The sequence below is a fragment of the Rhincodon typus genome, chromosome 12 (genome assembly GCF_021869965.1).
Source record: "Rhincodon typus isolate 14 chromosome 12, sRhiTyp1.1, whole genome shotgun sequence".
Classification (NCBI taxonomy): Eukaryota; Metazoa; Chordata; class Chondrichthyes; order Orectolobiformes; family Rhincodontidae; genus Rhincodon; species Rhincodon typus.
The window spans coordinates 27,722,088-27,739,451 of record NC_063343.1 but is presented as its reverse complement, the minus strand read 5'-3'; the positions used below and the strand labels follow the sequence as shown (position 1 = coordinate 27,739,451).

General features: G+C 40.7%; 1 protein-coding gene across 1 annotated transcript in view; it reads right to left on the bottom strand.

Annotated features, from left to right (window-relative positions):
* Positions 1-460: 460 nt before the first annotated feature.
* LOC109915258 (rho guanine nucleotide exchange factor 37-like) overlaps positions 461-17,364 on the bottom strand; it is a 256,581-nt gene continuing 239,677 nt past the window's right edge. The window contains exons 9-10 of the mRNA XM_048603948.1: positions 17,097-17,283; positions 461-675 (exon numbers count right to left, since the gene is read on the bottom strand). Of these exons, the coding sequence (XP_048459905.1) occupies positions 461-675; positions 17,097-17,283 (402 nt within the window). The remainder of the gene's footprint in view (positions 676-17,096; positions 17,284-17,364) is intronic.

Below are 17,364 nucleotides of genomic sequence, written 5' to 3'. Positions count from 1 at the left end.
GCAGCCAAGTTACGTACAGAAAACGTGCAAAACAGCCATGTGATGCTGAACAGATAATCTGCTTTTGTAATGGAACTGAGAAATAAATATTGGCCAGATACAGGGGATTAACTCCTTTCTTCTTCAAAATAATTTATACACATGGACAAACATATGCATGTGTTCAAATCTGTGCATGGGATATTTTAATTTTACTCAAGGAAGCAGATGGGACCTCAGTTTAATGCCTCATTCAAAGTCAGCACCTCTGATAGTTCAGCATTCCTCAGCTACTGCACTGGAGTGTCAACCTTGATTTTTTGGGCTCACGTTATGCAGTGGGACTTGGAACTTATGATTCAGAGTGCGGATGCTGCCAACTGTGCCGAGCGAGATAAAAAGTCCTAATTTTCGTTCTATTTTGGTATATTAAGTGAGAAGAAAATCAGTTGAACCTTAGAGTAATGCCATTATGTAGAAACTATGAACGTGTTAATTGAAATGCCCTTACTTCATACTGCATTGGTTCTGGAAGTAGGCAAAGAGGTCTTTCAGGTGAAGGAGAAGATTTTCTTCTGCTCATCGCTCCATCCACAATGTGACCAACAGAAGAGCACTGTGACAGTGGAAAGTTATTTAGATGTTTTCCAGGCTGAAGTGGACTCAGTTTTCCGCCAGGAACAAATCCTCGATGGCCTTGTTAGAAAAAATAAAAGGGTATAATGGGACAGAAGCACAATTTTTTTTTAGATTGATTGTTCTCAGTGCAGGATTGACTGCTACAACTGAAAATATTTAAAATTGCTTATGCTGACAGATCAGCTACGATATTTACTGTTTATTAGCATAATAAAGTTAATAAACATAACAAAATAAATGTGATCAAAAGGCCCTTTGAGAAGAATACATTATCCATGGCTAAACAAGGAAGTTGAGGATAATATCAAATTGAAAGAAACCCTGCACAAATCTGCAAAGTAGCATGGTCAGAGGATTGGACAGTCTTCAAGGACCAGCAAAGAATGACTAAAAAGATGATAAAGAGGTGGAAAGTGAATAATGTGAGAAAGCTTGCAAGTAAAATTATGACAGTGAAAGCTTCTGCAAGTACTTGAATAGGGAAAGAGTAACTAAAGCTGGTGTTGATTCTCTAGGGATGAGTTTGGGAAACTGATAGTGGAAAACAAAGAAATGACATAAATCACATTGTTAGTTTGCAGATACAGTAAGTGATTTAGAAGGCAAATGGAATGTTTTTTGTTTTAAAGAAATGAAAAATAAGAGTAGGGTCATATCACTGAGTCTGCACAAATCATTGTTGGGAGCACATGTAGGATACAATACACAGTTTTGGTTATTTTATCCAAAAGAAAAAAAATGCTTTAGAAGCAGTTCAGACAAGGTTTACTTGACTCATTCCTGGTATGAAAAGGTTAGGAAGAACAGGTTAGCTCCACAGCTGTTGGAGTTTTGAATGAGAAATGATCTTACTGAAGCAAACAAGAACTTGAGAGGTTTGGACAGAGTGGACACCACGAAAGAAAACTAAGGAACGTAGCTTAAGAGTAAGAGGTCACACTTTTAAGACAGAGTTGTGGATAATGTTTTCCTCTCAGTGTCATTGTAATGTAGAATTCTCATCTGCAGATTTATTCAAGGCTGAGTTATATGGATCTTTGATAGGCAAGGGTTATGGGTTGCAGGCAAGAAAGTAAGCCTGAGACCACCAACAGATCTTACTGAATGCTGGAACAGACTCCAAGGGCCAAATGGACGACTCCTGCTGCGATGTCTGCTAAAATGAGTTTATTGTAAACTACGTGACAGTGAACTCCGACCAAGGAACAGCAACTGGCTTAAGCCTGTCCTGGAACTATGATGGAACTACTGACATTGCTCAGAACACTGGGTTGGATTTTCCAAGGAGTGGCAATCACAGTCAGACTGCCACTGCATTACTAAATTTTCCATGAAGACAGAACTTTGCATTTCTGGCAGGAGATTCCTTCAGAAATGCAGAGCCTACCTGTAATCTAACATGCGGTATAAGATAGTCAAGGGCAGTCAAATCACATCCCCACTATCATGATTTGTAATTGGCATATTCTGTGATTCAAACATCCATCAGCACAGAAAGTGACTCTCATGGCTCCCGTTAAAGGCTAAGTATGTAAGTGTGGGGTTAAGGATGCTCGAGTGGGTAGGTTGGCAGGATGCCAGATGGGTTGGGTATCAGATGTCTGCTGCAGTTGGGACTCTGAAGGCTGTCAAAACACTACTCCCATTTATGCTGCTGAAACAACTACCTGGCCAATGGCATGCATGTCATGCTAAATTAAGTTTACATCCTGCCTTCAGAGGCTAACACTGAAAATTGAATTTTACTTGTTTCTTTACTTTCGTTTATTCTTTTCTGTCACCATTGGGCATTTCACTTAAAGTCCTTTTACGACATAATTCCTTTAATACTTAGTTTATTCATTGAATTTTATTTGAAAAGCAGATCTCAGATGGCACTGAAGATGGGTATTCTATGGTTTGGAGCATGGGTGTCATTTAGTGGTTAACCTAGTCTGGTCTAAATACCAAATCCTGCCATTGATTATATACTGAGTGTACTTGAAGGCTATTCTGATTGGCAAATGCTTGATACCCGTTTGTTGGAAAAGGCAGCAGAATATGTCTGACTTTATAAAATCTGTTTTTATAAGATCTGTGCAACATGAAATTGTTGCCAAGTTGTAGAAAGAAAAGGAATTATATCCTTTCTCAATCAACTTTAAACCTTTTAGCAATTACTTTCAGTCCAAATGTTGCTGTTAAGACAGAATCCTGTTCCCAATCCTGCAGGTTTAACTGTTAATTTGGTTTGTTAGTTTACGTTTTTAAATTTGTTGCAGTTTTTATTAATTTTAATTGATAAAAAAGTATTCAGTTATGACATTTGATTATACAATATAAAAAGATTGCATTCTCGCCCACTTTTCCATCCTGTTCCTGTAGTGAAACGCTAACAACTCCCACACATGTTCACTTAATTACAGACAATTAGGAGAGAGAACTGCATTTATTTTCTAAAAACAGTTTAAATTCAAAAATTGATTTAGTCATGCTCCTAACTTAGGACTGAAAGGCTTGAATATAAAATGAGGAACATGACTTTATACTCTCGAAAGACAAAATTAGAAAAATGTACAAAAACTTGTTGTAAATTCTCAAAACAAGTATTTAGTTAATTATACATGTAGCCAGATCATAAGGTTACACAACCCCTTCCAAACAACTCAATATATTTTTAAAAGCACTGACTTGCAGCCTTTAAATTGCGATTGTCTAACTTTTGTATGTAGTGGGCTATATTGTAAGGTAGCAGTGTGTGCCTTTATTTTTATTTATTCATTTTGTGGGATGTGAACATCACTGGATGGCCAGCATTTATTGCCTGTCCCTCATTGCCCTTGAAAGGGTGGTGGTGAGTTGCCTTCTTGAACCACTGCAGTCTACCTGCTGTGGGTTGACCCACAATGTCATTAGGGAGAGAATTCGAGGATTTTGACCCAGCGACAGTGAAGGAATGGCGATATATTTCCACATCAGGATGGTGAGCAGCTTGGAAGGGAACTTCCAGCTGGTGGTGTTCCCATAAGTCTGCTGCCCTTGTCCTTCTAGATGGAAGTGGTCGTGGGTTTGGAAGGTGCTGCCTGAGGATCTTTAGTGAATTTCTGCAGTGCATCTTGTAGATAGTACAGACTGCTGCTACTGAGCATCAGTGGTAGAGGGAGTGGATGCTTGTGGATATAGTGCCAATCAAGCAGGTTGTTTTGACATGGATGGTGTCAAGATTCTTGAGTATTATTGGGGCTGCATTCGTCCAGACAAGTAGGGAGTATTCCATCACACTCCTGACTTGGGCCTTCCAGGTGGTGGACAGGCTTTGGAGAGTCAGGGGGTGAGTTATTTGCCGCAGTATTCCTTGCCTCTGACATGCATATGTAGTCACTGCATTTATGTGTTGAGTCCAGTTGAGTTTTTGATCAATGATAACCCCCAGGATGTTGATAGTAGGGGATTCACTGATGGTAACACCATTGAATATCAAGGTGTGGTGGTTAGATTGTCTCTTGTTGGTGATGGTCATAGTCTGGCATTTGTGTGGCATGAATGTCACTTGCCAGTTGTCAGCCCAAGCCTGGATATTGTCCACATCTTGTTGCATTTGGACCCAGGCTGCTTCAGTGTCTGAGGAGTCATGAATAATGCTGAACATTGTGCAATCATTGGCGAACATCCCCACTTCTAACCTCATGTTGGAGGGAATATCATTGATGAAGCAGTTGAAGATGGTTGGGGAGATATACTGGAGCTGAGACGACTGACCTCCAAAAACCGCAACCATTTTCCTTGTGTCAAGTATGACTCTAACCACTGGAAAGGTTTCCCTCTGATACCCATTAATTCCAGTTTTACTAGGGCTTTGTGATGCCACACTCGGTCAAATGCAGCCTTGATGTCAAGGGCTGTCACTCTCACCTCACCTCTGGAATTCAGCTCTTTTGTCCATGTTTGAACCAAGGCTGTAATGAGGTCAGGAGCTGAGTGGCCCTGGTGGAATCCAAACTGGGCATCACTGAGCAGGTTATTGCTGAGCAGGTGCTGCTTGATAGCACTGTTGATGACACCTTCCATCACTTTACTCATGATTGACAGTGAACTGTTCGGGTGGTAATTGGTTAGGTTGTGTCCTGCCTGTTATGTGCAGGATATACTTGGGCAATTTTCCACATTGTCAGGTAGATACCAGTGTTGTAACTGTACTGGAACAGCTTGGTTAGGGGAGTGGCAAGTTCTGGAGTGCAGATCTTCAGTACTATTGCCGAATGTTGACAGGGCCCATAGCCTTTGCAGTATTCAGTGCCTCCAACCATTTCCTGATATCATGGTGGAATGAATCGAATTGACTGAAGACTGGTATCTGTAATGTTGGGTAACAAAGGACGAGGCGAGATGGATCATCCACTCTGCATTTCTGGTTGAAGATTCTGCTCAAGCTTCCATCCTATCTTTTACACTGATTTGGTGGGCTCTTCCAGCATTGAAGATGGGGATATTTTTGGAGCCCCCTCCTCCAGTGAGTTGTTAAATCATCCATCACCATTCACGACATGTTGTGGCAGGACTGCAGAGCTTAGATCTGATCTGTTGGCTGTGGGATCACTTAGCTCTGTCTATCACTTGCTGCTTTCGCTGTTTGGTGTGCAAGTAGTCCTGTTTGTTGGCTTCACCAGGTTGACATCTCATCTTCAGGTGTGCTTAGTGCTGCTCCTGGCATGCCCTCCTGCACTCTCCATTGAACCAGGGTTGATCCCCTGGCTTGATGGTAAATGATGAGCGGGGGATATGCCAGGCCATGATGTTACAGGTTATGCTGGAGTACAATTCTGCTGCTGTTGATGGCCCACAGGGCCTCATGGATGCTCAGTCTTGAGTTGCTATAGCTGTGCAAAGTCTGTCTCATTTAGCCTGGTGATAGTGCCACACAACACAATGGAAGTTCTTCTCAATGTGAAGTTGGGACTTCCTCTTCACAAGGACTGTGCGGTGATTGTTCTGACTGATACTGTCTTGGACAGTTGCATCTGCAGTTGGCAGATTAGTAAGGGTGAGGTCAAGTATGTTTTTCCCTCTCGTTGGTTCCCTCACCACCTGCCGCAGACCCAGTCTCGCTGCTATGTCCTTTAGAACCGGACCAGCTCGATCTCTATTGCTGCTGCCGAGCCAGTCTTAGTGGTGGACTTTGAAGTCCCCCACCCAGAGTACATTTTGTGCCCTTGCCATTCTCAGTGCTTCCTGTGAACATTGTTCAACATGGAGGAGAACCGATTCATCAGCTGAGGGAGAACGGTATGTTATAATCAGCAGGACGTTTCCTTGCTCAAGTTTAACCGAAGCCAGGAGACATCGTGGGGTCTGGAGGCAATGTTAAGGTCTCCCACAGCAACTCCGTTCTAACTGTATACCACTGTGTCGCTACCTCTGCTGGGTCTTTCTGCCGGTGAGACAGGACATATCCAGGGATGGTTATGGTGGTGTCTGCGACAAAGTTCCAAGACATATAGACAATCAGTGAGGGTAAAAAGAGAGAAGATGGGGAAGAGTGAAAACAAAGTGAGGGAAGGCTTCAGTGTTGACAGTGAACAAAGAAATTATTGCCTTCCAATGGGCAAGAAAGAGAAAAGGGCAGGGTTAATCTGTATGTATGTAAATGCATGTTGTATAGTGAACAAAACAGGGAAACTGGAAGCAGCAATTGCTCTAAGGGTATATGAAACTGTAGCACTGACAGAAACAGGTTTCCAGCCAGAACAAGACTGGATACTTAACATTCTGGGGTTACAAGGTTTTTAGTAGAAACAGGATGGATAAAAAGGGAGGAGGTGTTTACAGCCTTGGTCAAAGAGAGTATCATAGCCTTTGAACGTGACGCAATTCCTGTATTCAAATTGGTGTGGTTGGAGGTGAGAAACAGGAAAGAAGTAGCAATCTTGGTATTTATTACAAATCTCCAAATTGACGATGGCAGGGGGAAGTAGAAGAGAGTATTTGTAGGCAAATTTTGGAAATCTTCAGGACAAGTAGGTTTGTGACAGTTGATGATTTCAGTTACACTAAGTTAGATTGTGGGCCACAGAAAGGGAGAAATTCCTGTCAGGTGTGCAGGAGAATTTTCTGGAACATTTCCAGACTTACCAGAGAGGGAGCTGTGCTGGATCTGGTCCTAGGAAATGAAGCAGACCAAGTGGAGAACGTCAGAGTTGGGGAGCATTTGGGAAATAGCAATTATAATATAATAAAGTTCATTATTAAGTTGGAAAATGATAAATATCAGTCAAGGATCAAGATCCCAGACTGGAAAAGAGCAGATTTCAGATGTCTAAAAGTTGAACTCGAGTAGCTTAATTAGAAACACATTTTGGTGGATAAAATAGTGGATGAAAAATGAGAGACTTTCAAAAAAGAGATGAATCAGCTGCAAGCTAGGTATATACCCACGAGAAATAAATACGGGGCATCCAGAGCTAGAGTACCCTAGATGACTTGGGACAATGATGAGAAAATAGGGAAGAAAAAGGAGGCAAATGATGCATACAAGAATAATAACAGCGATAGAAATCAGGAAAAGTATCTCAAATGCAGGAGAGAGCCTAAGGCTGAAATCAGGAAGGCTAGGAGGAAGCATGAGGAAAGGATAGCAGCCTATGCTAATCCAAAAGTAAAATGTTCTTTAAACGTATTAATAAAATTTTAAAATTAGTGAATGATAGACTGGGGGAGAAAGCATGGTAAGCTGCTCCTAAAGCAAAGGGTATGGCAGAGGTACTAAATGAGTACTTTGCTTCTATCGTTACCAAATTAGAAAGTGGTGACAACGGTCCTGTTGAAAATGTGGGTGTTAAGCAACTGAGCAGTTTGGTGATAGACAAAGAAGACATGCTAAAAAGGCTGGCAGCACTCCAGGTAGAGAAGTCACCAGGCCCAAATGGGGTACACTCAAGATTACTAAGAGAGGTAATGAAGCAAATTACGGAGCTGTTGACAGAAATTTTCCAGGCCTTTCTGAACACAGGATTGCAAATTTGATGCCATTATTTAAGGAAGGTGCAAAGGATGACTCAGGAAACTACAGACATGTCAGCTTGACATCAATAGTGGGAAAACTGATGGAGGCCATAATACAGAATAAGGTAAATATATACTTAGAGGGGAAAAATACGTTAATACTAAATAGTCAAGATGACTTTGTCAAGGGCAGGTCATGTCTGACAAATTTAATTGAGTTCTTTGATGAGTGACACAGGTAGTAGATAGGCTGTGGATGGTGTATATTTGGATTTTCAGAAAGCATTTGATACAGTGCCACATGGAAGGCTGGTTAGCAAATTAGAAATATTTGGGATTGATGGCTCTTTGACAACATGGATTAGAAGTTAGCTAAAATATAGGAAGCACAGGGTAAGTATAGATGGGCATTTCTCAGATTGGAGATGAGTTGAAAGTGGTGTTCCTCGGGGATCAGTGTTGGGATCCTTGCTTTTTGTGATTTATATAATCGATTTGGAGATGGGTGTTGAGGGCAAAATCTTTACATTTGCAGATGATACTAAGTTAGGGAGAATAGTGCATTGTGAGATGACGCTGACCAACTTCAGAGGGATATTAACAAATTGGCCGAATGGGCAGGTACCTGGAAGATGAATTTCAATACAGAGAAATGAGAGGTAGTGCATTTTGGTAGAAGAAATGTGGAGAAACAGTATAGGCTCAATGGTATAACTTTGAGGGGAATACAGGAGCAGATGCGCCTTAGGTTTATATGCATATTTCTCTGAAGGTGGACAGGCAAGTTGAAACAGTTGTTAAGAAAGTTTATAGGATCCTTGGGTTTACAAATACAGGCATAGAATATAAAAGCAAGGAAGTAATGCTTTACCTCCATAAATCATTGGTCAGACCACATTTAGAGTATTGTGTTCAGTTCTGGGTGCCTTATTTAAGGAAGGATGTTAAAATCCTGTTCCAGAGTGTAAAGAAGATTTACTAGAATGATAACAGGTGTGAGAGATTTTAGATACAAGGAAAGATTAAAGAAATTGTGCTTATTCTCCATAGGGCAAAAATTAAGAGGTGACCTTATTGAGGTTCAAAATTCTGAACTATTTTGACAGGGTAAAGAAGGATATTCTGCTTCCGTTAGTTGGTATGTCAGTAACTAGGGGTTACAATTTTAAGACTGTCAGCAAGAGAGCTGGGAGTGAGATAAAGGTAAACCCCGTTACTCAGATTTGTTAGGATTTGGTATGCATGACTGGGAGAGTGATGGTAGTGGTGGTGGATTCAACGGGAAAATTTCAAAAGAGAGCTGGATATATATTTGCAATGAAGAATTTGGAGGGCAATGGAGATAGAGCTGGAGAAAGGGGCGAGCTGGGTAGCTCTTTTGGGAGCTAATATAGATATGATGGGTCGAATTGCCTCTTTCTGTACTGTAAAATTCTCTGATTCTATGTTAGATTGATATGCATTATCTGCTTATATTTTAGCACTACATTATAGAAGCTTGTATGGAACTACTGAGATATTCCCATAGCTAGCAATGATTTTAGCCAAAAAACTCATAAGGATTTCCTACCAATTTAATCCTCATCTTATTTCATTGCAAAAATTGTTGAGCTTTTGGCAGGAAAGGTTATATTCCCTTAAAAATCATGTTGCCATGCCATTTCATTATTAAGGTAAAATTATACTGAAGTAAAATTAATGTAAAGAACATTAACATTAGTAATTGCTTCGCATCACAAATCCAGTTAAGTATTTTAAGACACTCCTTTATGGGAACATCAGAATGTTTTAAACAGTGTGTTCTGCAAAGTTTTTATTTAATTGGACATCCACCGCTGTGGCCAATGTTAGAATGCATTCCAGACTCAAACTTTGCTGGTGCTCAGGGCCCTCTGTTCAATGATTTCTTACATTTTCAAACGAATTCCTAATGGTCTTGGGCACACTTGTGTAGTAGTGGAATGTTTCTTGAGATTTGGGCAAAGGCAGACAATTCAGGTAAAGGAAAGGGACTTTCACAATGAATTTGACTGCGGCATGCCTCATCTGAGATACCTTTCATTTTAAAATAGATGCCTGAAATGGAAAATGCTTCATTTCTCCAACAGTTATATTCTTACCCTGATGGATACAACAGGCTTATCTGAACAATTTCAGATGTGGCATAGATCTATATATGTTTCTGTAGCTCTGAAGGTTATAGAAAGGGCTGACGCTTTAGTCATTGTTAGAATGAATCAAAATATAGATAGCGAAGTAAAGAAAAATCATACAATTTCAATGGAAAAATGTAAGTAGTCAAAAAACAAAATTTCTTTAACAATCTACTCTGAACTTTCTTTTAAATTTACCAGTTGAGGCTTTCTTCATTCCAAATAAGATGGTTTCACTTTTTCCATTAAAGAAAATCAAATGGACTGTGTTCTATATAAAATAAAATCCTCACACTCTGATGGGATGCTTCACAAAAGTATAGCCAGCAATGGATATTGATTCCTTACAATGTACTCTTGCAAATTATTTTTGGTGCTAAAGTAAATTATTAAAGAATAGGTGATCCATCAGATCAGAATGTTCTAAACTTTCATCACAGTACAATCAATGTTTTATGCCACTTTGTAAGTACACAGAATCTATTTTGCAATGTTTCAGGATATTTGGTGCAAACTATTTTAACACGTTAAAAAAATGGTACAGCTGTAATTCCACTTAGGGCTTGGCCTGATATCTCAGATTTTTCATGTGACAGTATCATCAGTGACATTGGTTGCAAACTTATAGGGCTCTGAGTGACCTGAGCTATGCTGAGATTTGTGACAGAATTGGACAAGAAGTTTGGAAAGGCTAGTTTCGATATTGGGAGCATCTCATTCCATCTTTTACGCTTTTCATAAGCGGTGTGGCAAATTTCTCGCTAGGCAGTGACAAGTTACCAAGTATGAGAATTATTGCTTGTTAAATATCTTGTTAGCAGCCCAAAGTTCCTCATTAATACCCATCTTCCTATCTTACCAAAATGTCAAGCAAGCTAGACATAAAAAAACTCAACATAGAAGCTACCCTGGTGAATTCAGCTTGCCGCATGCTTTGAAGAACTTCAATGTTGCATAGAACCAAGCAGCATCTTAGTACACGATTCATGAGTAACAACTGCACACACCCCTCGTCTACAAATACTGTATTTGTCAATCACTTAGAACCATCATGCACCTCTCCAATACACTTTCAGGTTGCTTGCAAAGCAGACACTTACACTGAAAGGCGTACCAACAACTAGCATTGAAAGACTGTAGCATGGACACTTTACACCCAGAGGCAGAGACCCAACTAATAGATTGGACCAGGCCGCATCTTAGAACTGTTTACTTGCTTAGTGCTTGCACACCTAACCACTATTCACTTATTCAATTGCCTTGCCTTGCTGTGCAAGAGACAGGAGATAGAGGGTGATGATTGAAGTGTGTTTTTGTGACTGGAGGTCTGTGTTCAATGCTGTACCATAGTGTTTGGTGCTCAATTACTTGTTGATTATAGAGTACATTAATGTTCTAGACATGAATGTAGGAGATTTGATCAATAAGTTTTCAGATGACATCAGTTTTTCAGAAAAAAATGGTGGTATGGTAAATAGCAAAGAGGAAAACCTTAGACTACAGGACAATGTAGATTAATTGATCAGGCAGGCTGAACAGTGACAAATGGAACTTCATCCTGAAAACTGTGAGGTGATGCATTCAGAGATGACTAACAAGGCAAGGGAGTGCATGGTGAATGGTAGGACCTGAAGGACTACAGAGGATCAGAGAGACATTGGTGCCCATGTTCATGGGTCCTTGAAGGTCAAGTTGATAAAGGTGGTTAAGAAGACGTATGGGATACTTGTCTTCATTAGTCAAGGCACTGAATAGAAGACCAAGGAGGTTATGATGGATTTTAGTTAGGCCCCAGCTGGAATACTGTGTGCAGTTCTGGTCACCACACTATATGAAGGTTGTGATTTCAATAATGAGGTTGCAGAGGGAACTCATCAATATGTTGCTGGTTTGGAGCGATTCAGCTATAAAGACAGACTAGATAGCTGGGGTTATTTTCATTAAAGAAGAGAAGCTCAGTGGGGATATGATTAAGATGCACAAAGTTATGAGGAGCATAAATAGGGTCAATAGTAGAAATGTTTTCCCTTAGGGAAAGGACAGATTGCTGTAAAGCAAGGCATGGAAGGTGGTCATGTTGTGGGGGGTGGGGAGAATCGTCCATGGTAAGAAGCACCCTGAGTTCAGGTGGGAGTAGGCAGGCAGTGTATGAATACACATGGCATGGTCACCTCTCATGCCAGGGCTAGGGGGAATGGTTGGCAGGTAGAGGCTCAAGTAGACAGTTTGAGTAGGCACCTGGAAAGGTACAAATCTGAGGCATTTCTGGGAAGGGTTACCAAGCAAGGAATAAGGAAATTGGATACGTGGGGGCTCACTTTTCCATAGAGACAAACACTGGAAGCCACTGGCGGGGAAGCCCTCACTCTCACCTTTCATCATGTTGGAATTTAAAAATGTGCAATGGGGAAGAAAGTGGCTGCAACTACAGTCACAGATGGCATTGTGTCTCAATCTGTGAGGGAGGAGACTGTAAGATCCACCAATATGAGGACTCAAAAAGCAAAAGAACATTACATACGCATGCACCATACAGGACATGGATCCAGGCGGTGGTCCCTAATGCCTGGCCATCCTAATGTATTGGCCCCTTGTTTGCCGTGCACATCCCTGCCCCATCAGTAACCAACTTTTTCACACCAGCACCTGTTGGACACAGAGGCCAGGGAGAGAATAGGGATGTTGCAGAATGAAGGACAATGGTGTCAGCAGCGCCCACTGGCCTATATACACCTTGTTCTTGCTTTCAGATACTGCAACAGGCTCTCACCATAGATACGTATCCGGAAGTTAGGCATCATACTGGAACAATTACACTCTGGGGTATAGTCAAAAAACTAGTGCCATTTATAAAAAAAAAGCCAAATAATATATAGCGCATTGTCACCTGTGCCACTAAAGTGCTCCCATTAAGCTTTTTGTCCTCTCTCTCTTACTGCATCTCAGTGAACTCCCTGGTTCTGCCACTGGGTGGAAGGAGCCTCCTCGGCAGTGGAAAAAGATGGGCCTAAAGGTTTGATCGTGCTACCCAAGAGAGTGGCATTTGTGTCTGGACGTCTGAAAGTTTTCCCTCCTCAGAGTGAACTTCCAAGGATTGGAGGGGGGCCGGCAAAATGGAGGTGGAGGGATACTCTGGAGTGTTCAGAGAGGAGACTTCTGATGGATCTGTGTGCAGTTCCTCTTTTGGCTGGGTCTCTGTGGGTCCTCTGGGAAGAGGACTCTCCTCTTTTGCACTACCCCCTTGACTTGGATTTCCAGGTCCCTGTTGGAGAATCACAGCACCATCTTCCCTTTCTTTGACATCTTCTGGAAACGTCCTTAACTAAGCAGGCAGTCTCTGTATGCCACAGCATGACCTGGTGGACAGTGGCCTTTTAAAGATAAAGCAGGTACCAGGGATGGTGGTTTCTTGCTGGATATCTGCTGAGTCGGGGGGTTGTTCTGAGCATGTCTTGTAGTAAACGGGGATGGAATCAGACGTAATGAACACCATAGGGGTGGGGTAAGAAGTTAATGAGGTGATTTTGTAAGTTACTACAATGGCAAGAAAATTTGCTTGACCTTACGGTACTACATGCCCAAAAAAGCTGGATGCAACTCAGACTTGGCCAAAATTAAACATTCCTGACCCGTGAGTCTACAAAAATCTTACAGGGGTAGAGAGAGACAATAGTGCACATGCAGATGAGAAAAGACTGAGGCTGAATTTTCCCTCCTGGGTAAGGAGCAAAGAAATGGGACAACTCCTGACTCCTCAACCTTGAGCATCAGAAATGTGACCTGGATGGTTGTATTTGCATTCATGTGTGGATGAAGTGGAAACTGGGTCAAGCACAGAGGTGAGTTGTGGAAAACGCCCACCTTGGTACGAATGAAAGAATTAAGGGGAAATTAAAATAGCCCTCACTCCTCATCACCACTCCCCCACCCCACACCCCACACCCCACCGCACCCCCCGCTCCCCCCAACCCCCCAACCCGCTACATACCTCACACCTCATCCATCCGAATTCATGCCACCATATGTCCCAAATCACCTCACTCATCTTCCATGGCCCCTCGGTTGTTCTGTGACAAGGTATGTCCCTCTACCAACTCCCCATGTCTCTTTATGACCATTATGTCAACATTTGCCCCTTTACTCAGAGTTTTTATAGGTCCCATTCCACCTCTAACTCAACCTTTGACCTTTTATAGTGACTGTTCTGAAGAAGGATCATAGGACTTGAAACGTTAATTCTGCTTTCTCTCCACAGATGCTGTCAGATCTGATGAGGTTTTCAAGCAAGTCATGTTTTTGTTTTAGATTTCCAGCATCCACAGTTCTTCGTTTTATTTTAATGTTTAGGCAATGTTGTTTTCAGTTTGACAGAATAAAATCTTTAAAACTTGAAAGTGTCATGTGATCCTTCCAGGCAGTCACTAGAAATTCAAATATCTTTTTGTAAGTTATCAACCTCTACAGGGATCATAATATAAGATGCTGGACAAAATAAAGCAAAATGTAGCAAACCATTATGACAGGATACTCTGTAAGTTGCATTCCAGATAGCCACCAGACCTGCCCTGGGCATCAGCTCTGTTGCATCCTAATGTTTGCTCTATTTAAGGCACTGATCTTATTGTAGCATGGTTTAGTTATTGGTCATGAGGTCATGTAAAGATCACGAACAACGTGTGCAGGAGCGGCCCTGATTACCAATCAGTCAGATTCTTCCTTGTTATGCAGGAGAAAGGAATTCAGGAATGGTCGGATTGTCACAGAATAGAAGCACCATGGTAGCTGCCAAGAAAGTAAGAACATAGCTGTATGATTTAAAGCGGGTTGTCATAAATCAGTTGCAACTTAGCAGAGTGGAAGTTTTTTGGAATTTGTGAAGCAAAAGAGTCCTTTGAAGCAGCTAGTTGGGGTGATGTGGGTTCACTTAGTATGACCTTGGAATTGCAGAATCCTGAAAACGATGTAAACTCCAAAACCCTATGCTACTGTTTCAGATATTCACAGTGAAAATGATAAAATTATTTACTCTTGAAAAATGGTAAGATTCATTGATTTCAATGAGTCAAGTTACCACCTTCTGGGCCAGAAAGGGGGTGTGGAGGAGGCACTGAACATCACTGCAAGTCTACATAGTATAGGACAGGTGACAAAAAGCCGAGAGAGGGTAGCAATGTTCAATGGTAGAGGGCGAATTCAAGCTGCACCAGAAGACACTATGTATAAGAAAAAAAACTAATAACATTTTCTTCCTTCCCTTTATCCCAACCGCATTGTGAAAGCAATTCACATGAAGTTATAGAAAGAAATGGCAGGAGGAGATGAGACTGGGTAGCATCACATAAATCATAGAAGAAAGCAATAAAATTTTCTGAACTTTATGTTGTCATTACAACATTAGAGAAATGTACAGAGACAAGAAGATATTCAATTTGTTCTAGCTTTAGCAATATTAGAGTTATTCAGTAATTGGGAGTGAGTAATTGCTGATAGTCTAATTATTAACTTAGGCGCCTGCATTTTCAGCCATTAGTTCTTACTGTATTGCACAGCTGGCTAAGCACCAATTGCTCCTTGTACTCTATTATCGCTGTTCACTATATCACATGTATGGAAGGTCAAAATGTCATGCAATAGAGATTTTTTAAGCAGCTTTATATTAACTCCTGGAAAAGTGAACTTTATGCCCATTTAGCAACTCAGCTGATTTTTAATAGCCAAGATTCATTAACATGCTACTTTGTGACCAAAAGGGCTAGAAGGTCAATAAGAAAACAGCAACTGCTAGGGACCAACAGTGACAATTTCTGGACAAGGTAAGTACTCCAGGAGAAAACTCCTGGTGCTCTTATATTCCTTCTGGACCAAGGTGGAACTAGTTCCTGCACCTGGCAGGTTTGGAATTATGAGGAAATGCTCACTGCTCCACATCTCAGGCCTCAAGTTTATACTGCAGATGGGGTGACAATTATGTGTTCAAAGGACAACCTGCATATGTAAAAATGATCCTGTCTGCTATAGTGGAAACCTTGCCACTTACTTCCTGACTTGGTTTCCACCGGACTGGCAGTTAGTTAAAATTAATCCCCAAATTTATGTTCTCTCCTTCTACCAGCTTCCCTCTAACTGTTCAAGTGACAGAATCACCTAATGTGATCTATCCAACTTTGTAGCAATTCATATGATAGTCCAGTAACCTAGAGTTACGTAGAAATTACAACACAGAAATACAACACAAAAATTTGGTGCAACTAATCTGTGTTCGTCCTCCACAGCTAGAGTGAATCTTTTCCCAATTCTTTCTTTCCTTATATTGCTTCATTCCATTTTCCATAAATCATATATATAAACTACCTGTAAAAGTTGGCATGGCCTCCATTCACTTCAATAGTGCATTTTACAGCCTCACAACTACGTTTACATTTATTTTAACTGACACTGTGTCAGTTACCTCAGTTGGCTGCACAGTTGGTTTGTGATGCAGAATGAAGCCAAAAGCATGGGTTCAATTCCCACACTGGATGAGATTACCACAAAGGACTTTCCTTCTTAACCTCCCTTCTTGCCTGAGGTGTGGTGACGCCCAGATTAAACTACCACCAGTTGTCTTTCTCTAACAAGAGAGCCGTCCTACGAATGGTTTATTTTTCCAGATTTTCTCAAATATCTTACTTCAGCAACAGGGTACGGTTAGGTGGATTAACAGTTTAGACCACATGGTAAACAGCCTTTGTGTATTTTACTTTAAAGCTAAAATTTCCACTATTCTTTGAGTGTTGAAATTTTAATTTATGTTTCTCTTAAACCAGAGTTCTAAGCCAATGGATTTTATGATCCAAAGACCCTAGGATGTGCTTTATATCTCAGGCTCTCCCCTCTCTTTAATCTTCACAGAGAAAAAAAATCTTTTTAATTAAAATTAAAAGTAGTATTGTTAGCAATATGTATATCAGTCAAAGACAGTAAAATGTCATTTCATTGAAAAATAATGAAGTTGTATTTATTTAGTACCATAATGTGACAAACATCCCAAGTAATGAAAAAACCAGCAAAATCTTGGCTTCACTCCTTGAACTGCAAGATCACTATTGCTGATCTGGGCTTGCTGTAGATGTTTCAAAATTGATCTAAAATCAGGTATGATTCAAAGCTTCCAATTTCTATACTGGAAAATAACCATATGGATACGCCCCACCATAGGAATCTGTTGTTTCAAGTCAAGTATGAATAATGATAGCTCAGGAAATGGAACAGTAAATTAGGTGGAAGATGGCAGACAAATACTGTCAAAACTAGAAATGACTATACACACTGCAATTTCTATTATAAGTATGACTGTAAAATTGTTACCTCCTGAATCCACAAGCCATCTATTTGTATTTCCTCTCGTGTCTGTGGCCTGAAGAAGTGCCACAAGGTCCCCTCTTTGAAGAGTCAGGTCAAGTTCTTTGTTTCCAGAAACATTACTGGTAACTTGATAAATTTTTTCTGGGCTGTATTTTTTCAGAAGAGTTTCCAGTTTTTCTTCATTATAAGGCTGAAAAGGAAGTTACTGAAAATCAATTGAACAACAAATGCCACTGGATAATGAACCGTCAATTGTGTGAATTTTCAACTA